Below are 20,110 nucleotides of genomic sequence, written 5' to 3' on the forward strand. Positions count from 1 at the left end.
GCCCGGCTTTTCGCCGCACGCCGCCGGACCCCACACACCGGATGTGTGAAAGTAGCCTAAGGCTGTGAAGGCATAACCCCTTATTAAGTGTGTGCAAGATTAGATGCCACAATTTGGGGGAGTTTCCAACATAGTCGAGGTGCGTTCACAGCAGTAAATTTACCCTGGTGTGTTCAGCATAGGAAGCCCTCTGCAACAGGTGAGCTGCGATGGCCGCAATGTACCAAAACTGTTGTTCTATACTATGAAAACCTTAATGTCCACCGTTCAGCAATACATTGTTTTTAAATTCAGCATTCTGTACTGATTGATATATAACATGTCTATATAGCAGTAAGGACCCAGTTTTTCTAACACAAAGCCCAAAATCTCTTGCATATGCAAAGAGATAAGTCATTAGATTCTCCCATCACTAGGGAGAGCTATTGTGTTATTATGGAGAACCATTTATAAACAGTATGCAGTGAGCTTATAGGCTCCCTCTAGTGGTGGCAGAATGTTATTGTTTAATGCTCGGTCCTTTAACATAGAGCTGCCATACCAGACACAGCCTATGGACAGAAGTGGCACTGTTCTTCTGCAAAAACGAAAAAAACGCCGTCCAAAATGGCAAGCCTAAATGGCAAAAAAACCCTCTGATACAAGCAAATAAAGGAACCTAACAAAAAGACGCACGTGAAATAAAAAAGGTGCAAATTTAAAAAGTCCCTATTAATGTACAAAGCATTTTTTATTATTTTTTTTCTTCACGAAAAACGCAGGCTATGACTAGAAAACTGCTGCCAAAGTCCTGTATATTTTTGGTGCATTTCTTTTATGCATATTTTGATAAGTCATTTTGATCTTGCCACTCAGTCTTAGGAAAAAATTGGACATGTTCACAGCCTCATATAATAACCTTGGTTAGAGTGCGATCCAATGTTTTAACGGACCTTTTCGGACCGAAACTATGGTCATCTGCACGAATCCTTTGTCGTGTTCTCCACAAACCTGCTCTTTATGGAAGAGTGGCAAGAAGAAAACCATTTTTCAAAGCAAGCCAAAATAAGTCCCATTTGCAGCTTGCAAAAAGGAGACACAGTGAGCATGTGAAAGAAGGTGCCCTGGTCAGATGAGAAAAAGTAGGACTTTTTTGGCTAAATGCAAAATGCTATGTGTGGCAGAAAAATAACCCTGCACATCTCTCTTAAAACATCATCCCCACTGTCAAACATGGTGGTTGCAGCATAATGCTGTGAGGAAGCTTTTCTTCAGCAGGGGCAGTGAAGCTGGTTAGTGTTGATGGGAAGATAGATGGAGCTAAATACAGGGCAATGCTGGAGGAAAACCTGTTACAGGTGGCCAAAGAATTGAGACTGGGGCGTAGGTTCACCTTCAGCAGGACAACAACCCTAAACATACTGCCAGAGTTACAATGGATGGTTTAGAGCAAAGCATATACATGTGTGTGAATTGCCCAGTCACAGTCCAGACCTAAATCCCATTGCGAATCTGTGGCAAGACTTAAAAATTGCTTATCACAGACAACTCCATCCAATCTCGCTGAGCAAGAGCGAGCGTGCAAAGAAGAATGGGCAAAAATGTCACCTCTAGATGTGCAAAGCTGGTAGGGTGCGACCACAAAGGACTTGCAGTAGTAATTAGTTTAATATAACGATACAATGGGTGAAAAACACTTTCCAAAGTCCCCAAGGGGGATGGGCAACTCCACCCATAATCAGAATTCACACATTAGAGGAGCATCCAGCCCTATATAGACCATGACAAAAATAGCATATAAAAATATTCCTTTTATTAGTCATCACATAAAACCACAATAAACATAGTAATGATAGATGAAGTGGTTGGTGTTGAGAGACAAACAGAAATCCTGGAGATACTCACAACCAGGGTACTACAATATGCACCATACAGAAAAAATCTCCAGAAGGGAGAGTAGAATGATAAGTAAAACACAAGATCTGACTATACTACAATTTCAGACTCAAAACATCACCCTGCCAATAGTAATATGTCTCCAAAATCCCATATAACCAGGGAAGGAAGGTCCAATGCAGGGTGACAGGACTATAAGGGAATGGTACATGTGATTGTCCTAAAGTAATTCTCCCATAAAGTGACGGTGCAGATTAAAGTGCCCTTTAGTGCTTACCCATGTGGGTGAGTATCTGTCTCCAGGAACGTGCCCCGACGCACGTTTAGCCGTGTTGGCTTCCTCGGGGGGCAGTGAGTATCTCCAGGATTTCTGTTTGTCTCTCAACACCGACCACTTCATCTATCATTACTATGTTTATTGTGGTTTTATGTAATGACTAATAAAAGGAATATTTTTATATGCTATTTTTGTCATGATCTATGTAGGGCTGGATGCTCCACTAATGTGTGAATTCTGCTTGCAGTAGTAATTGCAGCAAAAGGTGGTCCTAGAAAGTATTGACTCGGGGGGGATGAATACAAATGCACGTCACAATTTTTAGATTTATATTTTTCAAATATTTCGAAACCCACATTTCAATTCCTTTACACGTCACAAATACTTTCTATACAGTGTTGGTTTATCTAATAGAATCCCAATAAAATACATTTTTTATGTTTGTGGGTGTAACATTAAAAAAATGTTGAAAAGTTCACAGGGTATGAATACTTTTTCAAGGCACTGTAGTTGCACTTTTTTTTAAAAAACTTTTCACATGTTGTGTCAGAAGTTTTGATTGGAGGCTGTCTGGGTGCTGAGATCCCTACTGATTCCTAAAGTGAAGGAGAAAAATACCTTAATCTTGGAGGCCCACTAATAAGGATGGAGGGGAGTCGCGATGCCGGAGCTCGTCTGCTTCTTAATTTTTGCAGTTGCGGGGGACTCCTCACCCAAACCCGCACCGATAAAAAAAAACTTTTTATGACATGTCAGAAGTTGTTTTTGGAATGTTCACCTAGGTTTTAAATCCCATTCTATGCTAATCTTCACCTGTAGATGAAAGCTAGAAGTGTACGAGAGCAGCCCCGATAGCCGACAGTTTATTTTCCCATTAGAGGATATTATGCACATTAATCTTTTAAGGGGAACACTGACCATATTTCCCGCACATGTTATATGATATAATGAGCCTTTTTCTCTTTTCATTGAACCCTTTCATCTCCGGAGAACCACCTGCTAAACCTCGTCGTATTTGCTGTGACTAACAGCGGAGATGTCCAGTCCTGGCATTGATGAAAGCAGCGGGTCCTCCGTGCCACACTTGGCTCTTGAACTTACTTCTTAATTTCTCTCTAAGCAGCCGGCCAAACAGCAGGAAAAGGACCCTGAATGTCAAGGGCGGCTTTGAGGGTCACAGTAATGCAACACTTTCGGACAGCACGTGATGACCGGGGCTTCCATTGCTGACCTCCGCTGCGTGCTGTGAATGCACCGTCCCGGGAATGAGATTTCACGCTTCTTTTTTTTCCTTCTATTGTTCCAGATCTGGATGTGGGCGCCATGAGAGTCAGAATGGAAGAAGACCAAAGGACCATTGAGAAGGTGTGACTTTTGACATTTAGTGATGGCTTTTTTAAGTATGTTAATGGCCGGCCTGTAGCATTATCTCAATCTGCAAGAAAACTGGCCAAAAAAGACCAGCGAACAAAACAGGTTTTGTACGTCCAGATTGATGGCTTATTTGAAGGAGATGAAAAGATGACAAATGGTGCATGGAAGTGAGATGTGCCGTCACTGCGGACAGGCTTATCACATGGCAGATATGGCGACATTATGTCACGCAGTAGCACCAGGACACAGTTCATTGAACCACATTATTATCCACGCAGCAGCACAAGTGTTACGGTGTAGCCCCCTCAATATGGAAAGCCAGTATGTCTTTATTGCCTGTTTCCTCAGTCAGGCGGGCGACGTCTGGTCTGCTTATCATGCAATCTAGATAATTATATATTACATTTTATGCAAGAGCTATTATTGTAAGATCAGAAAATCTTATATACTAATTATAAACTACTAATACTAATTGTAGTAATTATTTTAGTCAAAATTCTTTTTTGTGTGTTCACAGGATATTGCAAAAAAATACGTATATATAAAAACCTATACAGATCAGTCTCTGAGTGTCTGTCGCTGCTCCCAGTGTCTATTACTGTGTGCAGCGCCAACATCACATCAACAACGTGTCAGCCAATCAATGAGAGCAGCGCCTCCAAGCAGAGCCATAGAGCTCAGCGATTGGCTGCAGAGTCATAGAACTCAGAGATTGGCTGCAGAGTCATGGAACTCAGCGATTGGCTGCAGAGTCATAGAACTCAGTGATTGGCTCCAGAGTCATAGAACTCAGCGATTGGCTGCATTGCCATAGAGCTCATCGATTGGCTCCAGAGTCGTAGAACTCAGCGATTGGCTCCAGAGTCATAGAACTCAGTGATTGGCTCCAGAGTCATAGAACTCAGCGATTGACTGCATTGCCATAGAGCTCATCGATTGGCTCCAGAGTTGTAGAACTCAGCGATTAGCTGCAGAGTCATAGAACTCAGTGATTGGCTCCAGAGTCATAGAACTCAGCGATTGGCTGCAGAGTCATAGAGCTCAGCGATTGGCTCCAGAGTCATAGAACTCAGTGATTGGCTCCAGAGTCATAGAACTCAGTGATTGACTCCAGAGTCATAGAACTCAGCGATTGGCTGCAGAGCCATAGAACTCAGCGATTGGCTGCAGAGTCATAGAACTCAGCGATTGGCTCCAGAGTCATAGAACTCAGTGATTGGCTGCAGAGTCATAGAGCTCAGCAATTAGCTGCAGAGTTATAGAACTCAGCGATTGGCTGCAGAGTCATAGAGCTCAGCAATTAGCTGCAGAGTTATAGAACTCAGCGATTGACTACAGAGTCATAGAACTCAGCGATTGGCTGCAGAGCCATAGAACTCAGCGATTGGCTGCAGAGTCATAGAACTCAGCGATTGGCTGCAGAGCCATAGAACTCAGCGATTGGCTGCAGAGCCATAGAACTCAGCGATTGGCTGCAGAGTCATAGAACTCAGCGATTGGCTGCAGCTCTAAGTGACTTCAGCACTACACACATTACCAGACACCTGAGGACGGCGAATAAAGCGTGGCTTGTTTAAAGCTGTGTGCCCACTTTGCGTTTTTTTAAGCGTTTCCGCAGCGTTTGTGCCGGCTCAGACGCTGCAGAAACGCTTAAAAGATGCATCCAATTAATTAGCATGCATTTTTGGCTTTTTGTGCCAATGCATGCGTTTTTAAACGCTCAGGAATCGCTTAGCGGCTAAAAACGCAGCATGCTCATTAATTTCCACATTGTTGAGCATTTTTAGCCTTCCCCAATGTTCCCAGAAAACGCGCGTCAAAAAACGCATCAAAAACGTGCGTCTTTTGTGCAAAAACCGTGCAAGAAACGCGTGGAAAAAAGACGCGCGTTTTCTGGGAAGGGGCTCTGTTTCCTGAGCGTTTAAAAACGGTAACGTGGGCACATAGCCTTACAGTACAAACGGCACCTGGAGAACACAATTTTCTGAACCCTTTTAAATAGTTAGTAAAATTGAGGTTTATTTTTTTTTTCCACACTAGGATGTGGGTTGTACCTGATCTTGCAGCTCCATCCCATTGAAGTTAAAGGGTCTGACTGCTGGGACCCCCACACATCTAGAGAATGATGGTTTTCAAATGCCTTTTAGTACAGAGTGGTAAACGAGTGGCACTGATCCTTTCATTGTCTATGGGACAGCCAAAATAACCAAGGGATGTGTAGTCCCATAGACAATGAATGGAGCTGTGACATGCATGCACGTCCACCATTCCCTTCTAAGGGGCATTTCCAAATGTTGGGACCCGCACTAATCAGCCGCTGCTCCATTGATTCCCAATGGGACTGCTCTTGTTTCTTTCCAGCAGCCCAATGAGAATGACTGGAGCAGAGGTAGGGCATCCGACCTGCCACTCTACTTTGCAACAGGAATAAAAGTTTCCAATTGGGGATAAAAATTCCTTATTTTGCCGACCAGACAGGTACCAGCAGTTGGACCGTCACCAATCAGCAAGTTTTCACCTATCCTGTGGACAACACCTTTAATATATCTGATGTAGACTCTGTGAGCTGATATATACACTAAGTTTCCCTGGAGATTTCCCTAGCTCCGTCCTGTAATGTCCCAGCATTTAACTTTTGCTTTTATTTCAGTTCTCATCAGTTCAAGAACAATTAAAAGCTGAGCTTGAACATGAAAAATCTACGGCAACTACTCTGGTAAGATAAATACTGTAATCGTTAGCTTGTACTTAAGGGAGAGGAATTGGCTGCCAGGGGGGCACCAAGAAACTATTTTGCCTGGGTTAGGGTATTTAGATACAAGGTGATGGTAGACCTAGCTAGATCTTTGGCTTATTCAAAATACTTTATGCTCTGTAACTAGTGACGAGCGAGTATGCTCGTTACTCGAGATTTCCAACCCTCGGGTGTTCTCCGAATAGTTTTGGAGCGTGCTCGGAGATTTAGTTTGTGTCGCCGCAGCTGCATGATTTGCGGTTGCTAGACAGCCTGAATACATGTGGGGAATTCCTAACAAACAGGCAATCCCTGCATGTATTCAGGCTGTCTAGCAGCCACAAATCATGCAGCTGCAGCGACCAAACTACAGTATATCTCCGAGCACACCCAAACTACTCGGAGAACACCCGAGCAGGGTCGGAAATCTCGAGTACCGAGCATACTCGCTCATCACTATCTATAACCCAAGTAATGCCACCAACGTTAAAATAAGATGGCACTGAGAGATTGAAAATAGGGCGTTTTTAGGTTTTTGTAAGGCATACCCTAAGCACAGATGAAGCCACTGTACCACCAAGAGACAGAGAAACTAGATACTCTACAAGGCTTATATCTCAGTAGATATTAATGTAAAAATAATGGTGTTTTAGTAGATAAATTGCACATAAAAAGATCAGCAGTGCAGCCAATCGTTCATTTGCTTTTACTGCTTTATCACTGAATTTTACATTAACACCAAACCAAATGTTTTGCTAAATTGATGCTGGAGTAAAAAATGGATCAAGTAGTTTAGATGTTAAATGTTTATTTCCATCTCTGCCTTTCGTGTCTGAATTAGGAATAGCTGCTTTTAGGTCCTGGCCACCAGAGATGGGGATGTGAAAAAAGCCAAGTGCAGCTGTTTTGAGTCACTTCCATGAGTTGGTATAACTCAGTCTAGCTTGCTGTTATACGCTGTTTTCATAACTCCTGTTAATTCCTGGAAGTTATGCAACCAGCGTAACACAGCTGCATTCTGCTACTTTTACAATCATGCCTTTGGTGGCCGAAACCTAGAGACTGTTAGCCCCTTCTTGACCGTGAATGGCCGACTTAGGAGTAACCTTTTAATAGAGTTGGGCAAAAATATTCATAGATCCCTAGTCCAATGACCACGTCGGTAATCCATGGCTGCCTGACCAAAGCCCTGGTACCTCTTCCTACCTGCAGCATCTCCAGCACCTCTTTTGATTAGGCACCGTGATGCACCAAAGCTGTGGAGAAAGACATGGAGTGCATCGCCATCATAATGTCACAGGTTTACCGTGACAGAGAGGGGCCATAAGACCAAAGTGTCTGATTTCTTGTACTCCTGCACTGATTAGAAGCACTTCACCTTCATATTAAAAAATGAAGGTTTCTACTAGCAGTGCAGGAGTTAATCTGTTCAGTTGAGGGCTTTCCTGCTTTAATGGTCTCAGCTGTTCAGTGTTGGCCTCTCTCCTCTACTCAACACAAATCCTATAAATGTGTTATGGAACAAAGAAGAGATCCCAATAGTGATAAAAAACCATTTTATTCAAAAATTCTAAAATAGCAAAAGCATAATGCCGTTATAGGGGACGCCAAAAAACACTCAACAAATCATGTGAGGAGATACAACGTATGAAATCCAACAAGACTGAAACATGTGTGAAACCGTCACATTATAATGCATAAAACATGTCAATAGTCTGAAATGAGCATAATCAAAATGTATCCCTCCCCCAAATGGGGTGTAGCAGAATCCACACTGAGAACTAATGGCATGTGAACTATAAAGCCGTGTGAAATGACACGGACACTTTGTAAAGGCCAAACATCATAATCATAAATATGCCAATATACTCAGAACCAGGTTTAACTGAATGTAATTACCTGTATGCAATGTGAGTGTAGTCCAGCGTCCCCCTCACCCGGTCGCGCGTTTCGCTGCCTGCTTCTTCCGGGGGCGTGTCCAGGGTGAGGGGCGGCATGGTTTAAATGTGAATAGTAATCAAAAAGTGACCAATTAAAATGGTCGGCGCATAACGGTGTAAGACACGCCTCCATAGCCAATCAGATGAAGCGGCGCATGACGCCGTTGAACACGCCCCCGTGACGTACTTCCCCAGTGCGCTCAATGAACCGCAAGCATTAAGCTATGCGTGTCAATATCAGAGCGTCGCAGGGAAGCGTCAGAGACTGTGATAAACAGCGCATGCGCACAACCTGAGGGCAGAATAACAAACCGGGACTAGTAAAGGAAACCTTATGATAAAGCCCATATCATTGCAATATACAATTAAAGTGACTCGTGCCCAAGATAAATAACATTCCTGATAAATCTAAGTGAGTGTAAATGACATTATCATACACAATATACAATGACTGTGTAATACAATATAAGACAGAATATACCAATAATCACATTAATAATAAAGTGCTTAGTGCTATAATGACACAGAAAGGGGATAAAAGGATCAATATCCCCACAATATCAAATTAACTATTAATAGTTTTACTATACTAAAAGTGTATTGAGACGTCTAATAACAGTGTTATCAATGTTAAAAATATCAGTGCATTATTACAAATACATATACCGTGAAAATCAATATTACAGAGACCATGAATTACAATAATAAATAAATAATAATGAATAAATAATATAATAAAGAATAAAAAGTAAAAAATAATTGAAAAAATAAATAAATAATAATAATAAAATAATAATAATGAAAAATAATAATAAATACAAAATAAAAATAATAAGCTGTACAATAATATATACAGTGGGGAAAAAAAGTATTTAGTCAGTCAGCAATAGTGCAAGTTCCACCACTTAAAAAGATGAGAGGCGTCTGTAATTTACATCATAGGTAGACCTCAACTATGGGAGACAAACTGAGAAAAAAAAATCCAGAAAATCACATTGTCTGTTTTTTTTTCATTTTATTTGCATATTATGGTGGAAAATAAGTATTTGGTCAGAAACAAGCAATCAAGATTTCTGGCTCTCACAGACCTGTAACTTCTTCTTTAAGAGTCTCCTCTTTCCTCCACTCATTACCTGTAGTAATGGCACCTGTTTAAACTTGTTATCAGTATAAAAAGACACCTGTGCACACCCTCAAACAGTCTGACTCCAAACTCCACTATGGTGAAGACCAAAGAGCTGTCAAAGGACACCAGAAACAAAATTGTAGCCCTGCACCAGGCTGGGAAGACTGAATCTGCAATAGCCAACCAGCTTGGAGTGAAGAAATCAACTGTGGGAGCAATAATTAGAAAATGGAAGACATACAAGACCACTGATAATCTCCCTCGATCTGGTGCTCCACGCAAAATCACACCCCGTGGGGTCAGAATGATCACAAGAATGGTGAGCAAAAATCCCAGAACCACGCGGGGGGACCTAGTGAATGAACTGCAGAGAGCTGGGACCAATGTAACAAGGCCTACCATAAGTAACACACTACGCCACCATGGACTCAGATCCTGCAGTGCCAGACGTGTCCCACTGCTTAAGCCTGTACATGTCCGGGCCCGTCTGAAGTTTGCTAGAGAGCATTTGGATGATCCAGAGGAGTTTTGGGAGAATGTCCTATGGTCTGATGAAACCAAACTGGAACTGTTTGGTAGAAACACAACTTGTCGTGTTTGGAGGAAAAAGAATACTGAGTTGCATCCATCAAACACCATACCTACTGTAAAGCATGGTGGTGGAAACATCATGCTTTGGGGCTGTTTCTCTGCAAAGGGGCCAGGACGACTGATCCGGGTACATGAAAGAATGAATGGGGCCATTTTCGTGAGATTTTGAGTGCAAACCTCCTTCCATCAGCAAGGGCATTGAAGATGAAACGTGGCTGGGTCTTTCAACATGACAATGATCCAAAGCACACCGCCAGGGCAACGAAGGAGTGGCTTCGTAAGAAGCATTTCAAGGTCCTGGAGTGGCCTAGCCAGTTTCCAGATCTCAACCCTATAGAAAACCTTTGGAAGGAGTTGAAAGTCCGTGTTGCCAAGCGAAAAGCCAAAAACATCACTGCTCTAGAGGAGATCTGCATGGAGGAATGGGCCAACATACCAACAACAGTGTGTGGCAACCTTGTGAAGACTTACAGAAAACGTTTGACTTCTGTCATTGCCAACAAAGGATATATCACAAAGTATTGAGATGAAATTTTGTTTCTGACCAAATACTTATTTTCCACCATAATATGCAAATGAAATGAAAAAAAACCAGACAATGTGATTTTCTGGATTTTTTTTTTCTCAGTTTGTCTCCCATAGTTGAGGTCTACCTATGATGTAAATTACAGACGCCTCTCATCTTTTTAAGTGGTGGAACTTGCACTATTGCTGACTGACTAAATACTTTTTTTCCCCACTGTATATGTAAATTCTTAAGCCTTGATAGTAGACACATCACCAACAGAATCCATTTTCCCGGATGAAAAATTCTGGACACATATATAGATTGACGACTACTCATATGCTGTAATCAAAAAGACAAATGTTAAAAACCATGTAAAAAATAACACAAAACCCCTGAACCCATAAAAAAGATGCCAGATCACAGAAAAGCAGCAAAACCCATGTTCTCATTTATACCAGAAGGGGTGAGGGTACCCAGTTGATAGATCCAACGACTTTCAAATTGAGAAAGAATCCTATAGACATCACCATCTCTTGTACCTTTTTTGACAGCATAGATTTAGAAGTGTGCAATCATATTACTGGATATGAGACATGTTTTATGCATTATAATGTGACGGTTTCACACATGTTTCAGTCTTGTTGGATTTCATACGTTGTATCTCCTCACATGATTTGTTGAGTGTTTTTTTGGCGTCCCCTATAACGGTATTATGCTTTTGCTATTTTAGAATTTTTTATTAAAATGGTTTTTTATCACTATTGGGATCTCTTCTTTGTTCCATAACACATTTATGGGATTTGTGTTATATATTTGAGTGAAGTGCCCCCTTAATTAGGTTTTGGGACCTTGTTTTGACTCTCTCCTCTACTGTATATATTTGCCTCTAGTGGTTTTTCTGTGTGTATATCCTCATCATCTCCTATTTAGTTTTTCCTCCCTTTACTTCCTGTTGTTTGTGAGTGCATTTTGTATTATTGGTATTTTCATTTATCCCTGAACATCTTCCCCTGTTAGTCTGGTTTGAGTGTTCCTATACACTGCTACTCACTTCCCTAGGTGAGGAAGGGACAGATAAGGGCTGATTGAGGAGCTCAGTAAGGCACTTGGCCCCGGCATCTTCACCATCAGAAGTAATCCAGGGAGCAGGGATAGCTAAGGTGCCCATAGCTTTAGGGATAGAGAAGGATCCTCAAGCCCACGGGATCTCTTTCAACTGTGCCGTGACACATACGTTGATTTAATACATCTGGGCAAAAATTTACAAAACTGAATATGATGTTCTTAGTTTAACATTCTGATCAGATTGTATGAATCCCACTGCCATGTCACGGTGAATCTCTCAGTGGGTTCCTAACGTTTTCCTAGCCTTAAAGGTACAGTGATGTGCGCCAACCACTTTCGCAACAGTGGTGTACCAGGAGGGCAGGCAAACCGGTGCCTCACAGCACCCACAGTACAAGGCTGTGTCCCCATGACCCCAAACCACACCACCCCATAGGCACAAAACCACAGGAGGAGTGTCCTCCACTCAACATCAAGTGAAAGGAGATGAAAAAGTACCTATGACGTGGCAGTGGGCTTCGTATAGTTTAATCAGAATGTTAAACTAAGAACCTCATATTCAGTTTTGTACATTTTTGCCTGATGGCATTAGATGATTATATGATTTTGGATGTCCGGTCCATGTCTGTCTTTCTCTACAGCTAAAGCACAATGACATCTTTACGTTGCTACACGACACATGGGCCCTTCTAAGCAGAAGAAGTGCCGGAGATGCCGGCAGGTAGGATGTGGCTTGCTGGGTTCTGGTCTGGTGGCCACGGACTACTAATGTGGATACAGGACCAGGGGCCTGCAAATTTTTTTGCTCAGATTTACCCTTTAGTCTTTACCCTTTTCCTGATAGAGAAGTGTCAGTGAATCTGGCATGTATCTTCTTATCGTGTAAATATTCATGAAATATTTGGGCAGGATAGCTCTTGAGGAAATAAGAATCTGGTCAAAAGTTTGTGACTTTAGGAATATAAAACTTCTAAGGGTTGTAATCACCATCATGTAAGCCTTCCCAGCACCAGAGGGTATAGAGAAGGTCTGGAGTCACCATAAATGTGACATTCCAACCTTATGGGAAAAAGCCGTGCCCGTCCCACTGGTCTGTTATCCATAATTTGCCCAGTCTGCCTTTCTCACAGTAGTAGTAGAAATGCTTTTGTTACAGGAGCAGCCTATGTCGTCTGCAATAAGAAATCAGACACAGCTTGGGCCCAACATTCAGCACGTTCTGCAGAAGAATATGACAGTGTTCAGAGGAGAAGCTCACTGACACCAAACCTTTAGATATGTAAAGAGACGCTGTCGCTGCATGTCAAGCTCAGTGCCAAGTCATGGCAACTTTACGTATCCCATTTTGTAGGCTAAGCGCTGGTTATTGTCGGGGCTCAGTGTCTTAGAAATTCATGAAAAACGATACTTCAGCATTACAATAGGGGCTTTCTATGAATCCAACTGGTGAGGGCATCGTTTTAGGCATAAATTATTTTTGGCATCATATTGAGCTTCATAATGAGGAGTCTGTTGGCATGTTGAGATGTTGCTGTATCCACAATGCTATTGTATTCAGTTTATTCCGGCTTCTTGCAGCAATCGGCACTTATTCTTACACATTTTGTATTTATGTGCATGTTTAGTGCAGTGCTATTTTCCTATGTGGAGATCTCTCTGCCTGTCAGTCAGTGTTTCCTTGACTCCATCTGGGCAATTTTTTGCTCAAATAGTTGTAGGTTATAATCAGAATAAATCCCCTGTCAGATGTACTTTCATATCTTAAGGTGGGTGGAAAGTAATTTGATAACACATTATAGGCTTGTGCAGATAGTTGTTACAGATGATGGCTTCCACCATGCACACTGTGTAGACAGTCATTACAGAGGATAGCTCCCACTGTTGTGAGTTCATTTTCCCCTTCACTGTTGATGTCTGATGAACTCCCTCTGCTGGTGAAGAGAGGTAGTGAAATTGATTGGGTTGGGAAGAACCTGTCATCTGAACAGGTGGAGCCTGATTGGACACCCGGAATCACTGAGTGGATATAAGGCAGCCGACGCCCTACAGGGGTGCTGGTGATCCTTTCTGCTCTGAGCTCTTGCAAACCAGTTCAGTACCTGTCTTCTGAAAGCTAAGTATTTGCTCTCTTATTTTTCCATGAGATATTGTCTGTTTACTTAGTGTTTGTGTTCTGCCTGCTCTTGTTGGTACAGGTGGAGCTCCATTTTTGTCTCTGGTCAAGTTGATCTTTTGCTCAGTCTTCAGAATATACCTGAGTGCTGATATAGTGATTTTGAAGTCTAGTGACTTCAGGGCCTTTTTTCTATCAGACGTGTTGGACATTATTTTGGCAGAATTTTTGCGGATTGCAGCCAGCATCTTTTCTGTCCTTTCCTATTTAGTTAGTTGGGCCCCATCGTTTGCTCAACCTGTCTTTCTGTCTGTGTTTGTGTTTTCATCTGCTTTTCACTGACAATACATGTTGGGGGTTGTCTATTGCTTTTGGGTCTGTTCTGGGGCAGTTTAGGTTTCCCCTTTCTTTCTTTAGGCTTATTTAGTTCTCCGGCTGTGAACGAGGGGTCTAGGGCACCGTAGGAACCCCCCACGGCTACTGTTAGTTGTGTGAATAGGATCAGGGGTCTGCAATCCGATAGCAACCAACCTCTCCGGTTTTCTGGACTTAGCTTGTATTTTTGTTTTTTCCTCCTTCGGTGACTCATTCATAACATCCCACTATGCACACGGTGTAGACAATCGTTACAGAGGAAGGCTTCCACCAGGCACACGGTGTAAACGGTCACCACAAAGAATAGCTTCCACCATACAAACGGTGTAGATGATCATTACAGACGATGTCTTCCACCGTGCACACGGTGTAGATGGTTGTTGCAGAGAATGGCTTCCACCGTGCACACGGTGTAGATAGTTGTTACAGAGGATAGCTCCCACTCTGCACACAGTGTAGACGATCGTTACAGAGGACGGCTTCCATCAAGCACACGGTGTAGACGATCGTTACAGAGGAAGGCTTTCTCCAGGCACACGGTGTAGACTGTCATTACAGAGGATAATTTCCACCATGCACATTATGTGGGTTGTCATTTCATTGTTGTCACCTTTGTAAAACAATTATATTTGTATTATCAGATCCAGCAACAAAAGGAAGATATGGAAAATACCCTGAGAGCTAAGCTAGCCAAAAAAGATGAGGAGGTAAGTCTGAATGGAGCGTGTCACACATGCAATGTACCCTAAATGTGTATTCATGAAAACAATGATACAACTCATCCAAGATTAGTGAAGACCTGGAGCACTGAGAAACACTGACACCATTACTCACAATGAAGTGATAAGTCCATACTTGTATTTTGTCCTTTAAACACTTGTATAAAAGTTCATTTTTGTAAACGGGAATATTGTGTTATCGTCTCTTTACTGAGGTGCAGATAAGGAGCAGCTTATAGTCCTTAAGTGTGCAACCGAATGCACATGACCATATAAATGTGCATATAGTCTATAGAAATCTATGCATAGATGACTTGTGACCCCTCAGCCACTGTGCCCACAGTGCCAGTCTGTGCTTCCCTTAACCACCATCTGGACATGGACATGCTTGTCTGTGTCGGGAAGATGCTTGCATGTATCTTCCTTGTCGGGGGAGAATATTGGTGTATAGGTAGGAGCAAGGACAGGTAACTCCTAATGGGCAGGGTGAAGTTATCGCCACAGTTCCAGATATTAGAATGGGGGTCGCCTTACCCTCATTAGGAACTACAGTGATGAGTAGATGAGGAGGCCATGCATGTGTGCAAATTTCTTCATTGCACCCAATGGAGTAGAGCATACCTGTCCATTTGAGCTTCAATGAAAAAAGTCTCATGCATGGGCTCTTCCTTCCTCTAGAGTGCGAAGGGTGGAAAAGGGGACCGCTATTCTCATGATAGGATATAGTCCTGAAAAAGGACCTGAGTATCAATCTTTTATGGTATACAGTGGCTTGCAAAAGTATTCACCCACTCCCCCTATTTTGTTACATTACAACCTGTGTTTAAATATTTTTGTAATCTGATTAGTGTCTGATGCATCAACAATAAGTAGTCTAGGTTGATGACGTGAGAAAAATATAGGCATAAATTATGTTTATGGGATCAAATAACTAGAAATTGGCATGTGCAAATGTATTCATACCTTTTGCTATCAAGCCCCTAAGGGTATGTGCACACGTTGCGGATTCTGCTGTGGTTTTTTCCCGCGCGGATTTTGCTAGATCCGCAGGTAAAACGACCTGCGTTTTACCTGCGGATTTAATGCGGATTTACTGCAGTTTTTGTGCGGATTTCACCTGCGTTTTTACACCTGCGGATTCCTATAATGGAAGAAGTGTAAAAACGCTGTGGAATCCGCACAAAGAATTGACATGCTGCGGATTCAAAACCGCAGCAAATATGCGCAGAAAAATCCGCAGCATGTGCACAGCGTTTTTTTATTTTACATTGAATATAATGGTACTGTACACCGCAGGAGAATCTGCAAATCTGCTGCGGATCCGCAGCAGAGTCCGCAACGTGCGCACATACCCTTAAGCTTTCTAGCGCAAGCGATTGCTTTCATAAGTAATATGCTCAGTGAAAGGAAGTCCACCTGAGTGCAGTCTAAGGCTACTTTCACACTAGCGTTTTTTTTGCGCTGCGTGTGCAGTCCAAATGCATAGAAAAAACGTATCAAGCGTTTTGTATGCGTTTGCTTATTTTATGCGCATGTGTTTTAACCAGTTTGACTCTTAAAACACATGCGTTTTTAAATGCTGATGTGCGCATGTCTATGTGCACGCCATCTTTCCCATATACTGTAATGTGGTTTTTTTTGCGCATTCCGTGCGCATTTGTGCGCATGCTTTTTTTTTCACAGGTTGGGCGCACAAAAATTGCAACAGGGTGCGTCCGGCGCGCATAGGCGCACACTTCAAAAAACCGCATGCACACAAAAACGCATACGAACGCTAGACAATGCACACCCATGTTAAACATAGGGGTGCATGCGCATGTATGCGCACGCAGCGCAAAAAAAAACGCTAGTGTGAAACCAGCCTAAGTGTCCCATGTTCTGTCAGTATATACACTTTACTTTTTCGGAAAGGCCATAGAGGCTGCAACACCATTAAGCAAGAGGCACCACTAACCAAACACCATGAAGACCAAGGTGAAGTCCGTGTTCGGTGTCCATGCCCGAACAGTAGGTGTTCAGTACGGACGCCGAACTTTACTGCTCGGCTTCGCCCATCTCTAATTCTATCTCTCAATGTTAAAATTACTCCACCCTTAAAATTATAGACTGTTCATGTCTTTGTCAGTAGGCAAACTTACAAAATCAGCAAGGGATCAAATACTTATTTCTCCCACTGTATATGTCATCTTTCATGCGCACTGAGGTATATAGTATTCCCCAGTTTTTATATATATGATCTGCTACGTCCAGCTTGCGTTTCTTCTATTACCCATCCACAGTATCCACGGTAGCGACCATGTGCCACCACTATGAGCGAGGCGGGTGCACATGATCACTACTTCTGCTTTTATTCTGGGACTTTGAGCCCCCTGTTCTCATGTTCTCAGAATTGGTTGGGGTCTCAGCTGCTGGACCCTCTGTGATCATACATCTTTTCTGTGAATAGGTATTAAATCCTTAAGCACCATGATGTGCTATACATTTTACACTACGCACTGTAACTCTGCAACTTTAACTTTTGACACCTTTAGAGTCAAATTTCTTAGCTTTCTTCATATCTAATAGTGGAGGCACCTAATAGTTTAGGATTTGTACTTATGGCAGAGCTGTTTACTCACCGTATCAATCACACTTATTTCCAGAAATCATGACACTTGGTGGGAAGCAGGCACATGTAGCGATAAGACCAACGCGTAACTGTGTCCCTAACAAATAATAGATTTATAACCAGATAAATATGTCACCAGCAAACGGGGATTGTGAGCAGCACTCCATATCCCAAGTAGCGAGGCAATCGATTAATGAATGAGGAGGGGGTCACATTTATAGACGTAGTGTATCTACTGCGGAGGAATGTGCACAAGATTCATGGTTTGGGGAGCAGTGGTGGAATTAATTACATAAAGGGGTTTCCCAGTCTAAGAAGATATTTCTGCAGTCACAGAATGCCATATCGTGACCTTGTACCAGGCGTCACCCACTGTGACAATTCGGCACTATGCGGTTACGTATACTGACTCCTGACTTTTCTTCTCAGGCCAAGAAACCCCTTTAACCTTATTTCACTTTTGGTGGTTTACATTGTATTATTGCTCTTTAATAAAACTTAAAGGGGTTGTACCATGCATGGAAGCTATTCACAGGATAGGCGAAAACTTGCTGATCGCTTGGGCTCCCACCCAACCTGAGAATGGTGTTCTGGAGACTGCCTTACTTGAATGGAAGACTGGGGAAAAGTTTCTCCGCAAGATGACCACTAAGCTGGTGTAGGGAGACTTTTAGGTCATACAATGCTCTATGGGAAAAAGTTATGCAAATTCCTTCTTCATAGATAAAGAGAGCAGGGTCTCTAGTGAGGTAGCAATCCTGGAAGTCAATATTTGGACATAAAGGACTTTTTGTCTTCCTCTATGGAGAGGCTTTTTGCCAGGGAGGATGGCATAGCCTATAAGTCTCCCTACACCAGCTTGTTGGTGTTCTTAAAGGGAATCTGTCACTAGGCTAGGTTTCTTCCACCTGAGAGAAGCATAATGTAGAGACAGAGAGCCTGATTCCAGAAATGTGTCACTTTCTGGGCTGCTTGCAGTAGTTTTGATAAAACCACAGTTTTATCAGCATGAGATTATCACTAGAGGACAAGTAAACCTGTTGACATTTGGTGCTCCATATTTATAAGCTCTGTATAACCCTGCCCCCACCACTGATTGGCAGCTTCCTGCCTATGCACAGTGTACACAGAAAGGGGCCAATCAGTTGTGTGGGCAGGGTTATACAGAGCTAAGCAGTGCATAGGCTGAACCTACCCATCAGTCATGTGGGCGGGGTTATATAGCATTCAGAGAACTGCTAGATTAGCAACAAGTAAAACAGTCTTTTTTATGAAAATGACAGCAAGCAGTCCTGTAAGTGATACATCTCTGGAATTGGAGTCTCTGCCCCTACATCATGCTGCTCTCAGGTGGGGTAGCAAAAACCTGGTGACAGATTTCCTTAAAGGAGAAACTACACCCTGAAACCCCTCTTAAAGGCCTCTTATCCAACCAACCAGTCTCTTACTTTGCACTGACAAGGGGCAAGTAACCTGAAACATCTCTCTGCACATGGACATCTTTTTCTTTTGGAGAAGATTTTGATTTGGTTATTTGTCCTAAGTTATGTGGGAAGGCATTTTGAGGGGTCAATAATGACTACTCGGATTGCTTCCTCCAGTTGATGCCATTAGGGACCCTACTCTCTCCCTCTTTGAACAAAACTTTTTGCATATCATGGAATGGAGCAATGGTCCCACGTGTGTACAACGTCCACTCGTTCTACATGGGACTGCCGGACATAGTCAAGCATTGTACTCCACGATCTCTGGCAGCCCCTTAGACATTAATGGGACCATTCAGTTAGGTTATTTCAGAGCCCTGTTCTCTGGATCAGTGGTTTAGTGGGTCCACGATTAATTGCATTTATGGCACAACGCCTTTAAGAAATAAAGAGGATCAGGGGATTTCTGGGAAACACTTTTTTTTTACTTTAGTCAAAACGTGTTTCTAATATTTAAACAATAGGAATTTTAGCCATATGATATTAATGTGCATCTGATTCTTTTATGTGGTTAGACACACAGCTCCAGAGCTAATGGATAATCTGGTCCTATGACCTGATACCTCGGTGTACGGCACACCACCACACATTTATTATTTCCAGTGTCTTTAGAGTTCAGGACAATTTTTTATATGATTTTGTTAATATCACAGCTTTTTGTTTTTTACTTGTTTTAAACTCTTTTTCCAGACGTAGATAACTCTGATCGGGGTCCCACCAGTACTGCCCAGATCAGCAGCTGGGGCTTGGGTAAAATCTGCACATCTGAAAACGCTGTCACCGGTATCAATTTCAGAATTAGCTTTAGCCCTCCAACCTTCCAGACCCCGGTGGGTTCATTCCCGGCCTCTATGCTATATTTCTTTTCAACCCCAATGCATGGAAACATCACCGATGAGCTGGACTCACATCGTAACACAACTAGGGGCTACTGGAACTGTGTCAGTAGCTGGAGGGAAATGGAAGAGACCAGTTTGATTGACAGCAATCATCCTCCCTGTTAGCTCTGCAGGGATGCAATGTGAAGATGGGGGCGGATAGGGGACATTATCCCTGGAGTGTTTTATGTAAAGTTTTTATCCAGCAGAACACTGGTGTCATATACATCCTAAAGTTACTGCCATCTTCACAATACACCGGGACTCGTGAGAGCTATCTGGTTGGAGTTTTTTGTGAAAGCCCTGCCACATAAGATAACAGCAGCTCTATAAGTGGGAGTGTGCGCCTTATGTCGGACAATCCTCTCAGCATACAAAACGCATAGACATAAATCCAGAATCTTGTAGAAACCCTTCCTAGAAGGGTGGGAATGGCTCTAAGA

The 20,110-nt window shown here is 42.5% G+C and overlaps 1 protein-coding gene across 3 annotated transcripts in view; it reads left to right on the plus strand.

Annotated features, from left to right (window-relative positions):
* The window catches only part of CUNH10orf67 (chromosome unknown C10orf67 homolog), a 216,154-nt gene that overhangs the window by 83,623 nt on the left and 112,421 nt on the right, over positions 1–20,110 (plus strand). For all 3 annotated transcript variants that reach the window (XM_073581804.1, XM_073581805.1, XM_073581806.1), the window contains exons 7-9: positions 3,459–3,517; positions 6,177–6,242; positions 14,620–14,685. In XM_073581804.1, the coding sequence (XP_073437905.1) occupies positions 3,459–3,517; positions 6,177–6,242; positions 14,620–14,685 (191 nt within the window). The remainder of the gene's footprint in view (positions 1–3,458; positions 3,518–6,176; positions 6,243–14,619; positions 14,686–20,110) is intronic.

This window comes from Dendrobates tinctorius, unplaced genomic scaffold (genome assembly GCF_039654945.1).
Source record: "Dendrobates tinctorius isolate UK_male_01 unplaced genomic scaffold, ASM3965494v1 ptg000070l, whole genome shotgun sequence".
Taxonomy (NCBI): domain Eukaryota; kingdom Metazoa; phylum Chordata; class Amphibia; order Anura; family Dendrobatidae; genus Dendrobates; species Dendrobates tinctorius.